Here is a 2,919-nt window from a genome sequence, read left to right on the forward strand (position 1 = left end):
TCTGTCGATTTAGAGGTGGAATGAGTTCATCAGGCAGATAACCTTGTCTGTCCTTGACCAGGGACCACCAGGTTTTGGAGCCTACCCTACCTGATGCTAGCTTTCTTTTAGTGTCCACCTCCCGTTTAGCAATGGCCCACTTTTGAACATCACCCATATGCCTACAGGCTTGCCTCTGCAAGTTCCTGTTATAGGTGGTAGGATGTCTCTTATACCTTCGCCATGCTTTGTACTTAGCAGTAGCAGCAGCAGCCTCTCTACAACGAAAGCCAAACCAAGGCTGATCTGTAGGCTTTGTCACATATTGCCGGTGAGGAATGTGTTCTAGTTGTAGATTAAGGATGTGTCCAGTGAAGGCTTTCACTTGGTTGTCAACATCCCCTTGGAGAAGAGCATTCCAATCGGTGGTGGCGAGCTCAGAGCAAAGGGCTGGCCAATTACCTCTTTCCCATAGCCAGGTTGTGCATGTGGACTCCTCTCCTCGTTCTGTTGGTATCTTAAGTGTCGTAAAAACAGCCTTGTGGTCAGACGATCCAACATAGCCAAGGGGTTGACAAGTGACTATACCTTCTGCCAGATCACTCACTACTGGGTCAAGGGAGGAGCCAGAGATGTGAGTAGGGAAATCAACGAAGTTTCTCATGTCAAACACTGCAAGAAGGTCATCAAAGTCCCTCTGTATAAGGTGCTGGTTGAGGTCACCAACAATTATGATATGTTGACAGTTGTGTTGTAGCAGAAGGGAGTCAATATTTTCCATTAGGAAGTTGATGAGATCTGCATGTTGCCACTGAGGTCTGTACATTGTACATGCTAGTACAGAGGTACTAGTGTTTATGCAGAGCTTGAAGAACATTATTTCAAGATGTGTAGAGGTGGCAACATCAATGTGCTGGGCATGAACACTTTTAGAGAAGCACACAGCAACACCTCCTCCTTTCTCTCTCTCTCTCTTTTTTTTTTTTTTTTTTTTTCAACAAACCGGCCATATCCCACCAAGGCAGGGTGGAACAAAAAGAAAAACGAAAGTTTTTCTTTTTAAATTTAGTAATTTATACAGGAGAAGGGGTTACTAACCCCTTGCTCCCGGCATTTTAGTCGCCTCTTACAACACGCATGACTTACGGAGGAAGAATTCTGTTACACTTCCCCATGGAGATAGGAAATAAACAAGAACTAGAAAGAAAAGAGAAGAAAACCCAGAGGGGTGTGTATATATATGCTTGTACATGTATGTGTAGTGTGACCTAAGTGTAAGTAGTAGTAGCAAGATGTACCTGAAATCTTGCATGTTTGAGACAGACAAGACACCAGCAATCCTACCATCATGTAAAACAATTACAGGCTTTCGTTTTACACTCACTTGGCAGGACGGTAGTACCTCCCTGGGCAGGTGCTGTCTACCAACTTACTACCTAGGATTCGTACAAGTTATTCACTTTAAATTTATTTCTCTCGCTCTTCTACAGTTTCTCACTTGACCCTGCCCATTTATCTATTTCTTTATTCATGCTCCTCAAGGCATAGCTTAAGAAGAATTTAAACAAAATTATGTGAATCTCTTAATTTTTGTTTTTTTTCAGTTCTAAATGTGAGCATTTTCCACAATGTTTATCAGTGAAGAAATGTGGTAGTTTGGCTCTATCTTTCAACGCACCGGCCGTATCCCACCGAGGCAGGTGGCCCAAAAAGAAAAACAAAAGTTTCTCTTTTTAATTTTAGTAATGTATACAGGAGAAGGGGTTACTAGCCCCTTGCTCCCTGCATTTTAATTGGCTCTTATGACACAAGTTTCGAACGTTTTGACTTTAGAACTAGCTCCTAGAATGGATTAAGTTCGAAACTTGGGGTACCACTGTGTGTGTGTGTGTGTGTGTGTGTGTGTGTGTGTGTGTGTACTCACCTAATTGTGGTTGCGTGGGTCAAGACTCAGCTCCTGGCTGTGTGTGTGAGTGGGTGGGGGGGAGGAATGAAATCACGAAACAAGTGATTTTAAATCATTTAACAAACTGTGGCAGGCCAGGACTCGACCCTACAAACCTTGTACCACCTCCAGAGACAGCACAATGTACTCATCACCTTACCTCTGGGCCAGTGATCCTACAAAGATCACGCATGCAGCTGAATGCAGGGAGAGGCTGCAATTAATCTGTGAGATATCACTGCCACGAGTGTCCTCGGACCACGAGAAAAACATGTAGCTCAGCTGCATGTGTGATTTTTGTAGGATTACTGGCCCAGAGGTAAGGTGATGCATACATTGTGTTGTCTCTGTAGGCAGTACAAGGTTCGTAGGGTCTAGTCCTGACCTGCCTCAGTTTGGTAAATGATCTATAATCATTGTTTCATGATTTCATTGCTATATAGACTTCTTGTTGAGGTGGGTATTCAAACAGGACGAGGCTGAAATTAATCCTTGAGATACCACTGCCATGAGTGTCCTCGGATCACGAGAAAAACATGTACCTCAACTGCATGTGTGATTTTTGTAGGATCGCTGGCCCAGAGGTAAGGTGATGCATACATTGTTCTGTCTCTGGAGGCAGTACAAGGTTCATAGGGTCAAGTCCTGGCCTGCCCCAGTTTGGTAAATATATATACAGTGGACCCTCAATTAACGACATTAATCCATTCCAGAGAGCTTACCTTTAACCAATTTTGATGTCTGAATTAATTTTCCCCATAAGAAATAATGGAAATCCAACTAATTCGTTTCAGACAGCCAAAAGTATTAACAAAAAATATATTTTTTAAAGGTTAAATATACAGTCAACCCTTAACTAATGGCGGCATTAAATAATGGCAATTTCGTCTAATGGCGCTTTTTGCTGTAAAAAAAAAATGCCTTAACCAACGGTGAAAAATGCTACCAACGACGTCCGTCCAGAACATGTCCATGTGCCTGGAGCATGGCCTGAA

At 42.9% G+C, this 2,919-nt stretch overlaps 1 protein-coding gene across 1 annotated transcript in view; it reads left to right on the forward strand.

The window, feature by feature from the left end:
- The window catches only part of Su(var)3-9 (Suppressor of variegation 3-9), a 206,754-nt gene extending 204,916 nt beyond the window's left edge, over positions 1-1,838 (forward strand). The window contains exon 13 of the mRNA XM_070083085.1: positions 1,584-1,838. Within this exon, the coding sequence (XP_069939186.1) occupies positions 1,584-1,621 (38 nt within the window). The 3' untranslated portion in view covers positions 1,622-1,838. The remainder of the gene's footprint in view (positions 1-1,583) is intronic.
- The last annotated feature ends 1,081 nt before the right edge of the window (positions 1,839-2,919 follow it).

This window comes from Cherax quadricarinatus, chromosome 8 (genome assembly GCF_038502225.1).
Source record: "Cherax quadricarinatus isolate ZL_2023a chromosome 8, ASM3850222v1, whole genome shotgun sequence".
NCBI lineage: Eukaryota > Metazoa > Arthropoda > Malacostraca > Decapoda > Parastacidae > Cherax > Cherax quadricarinatus.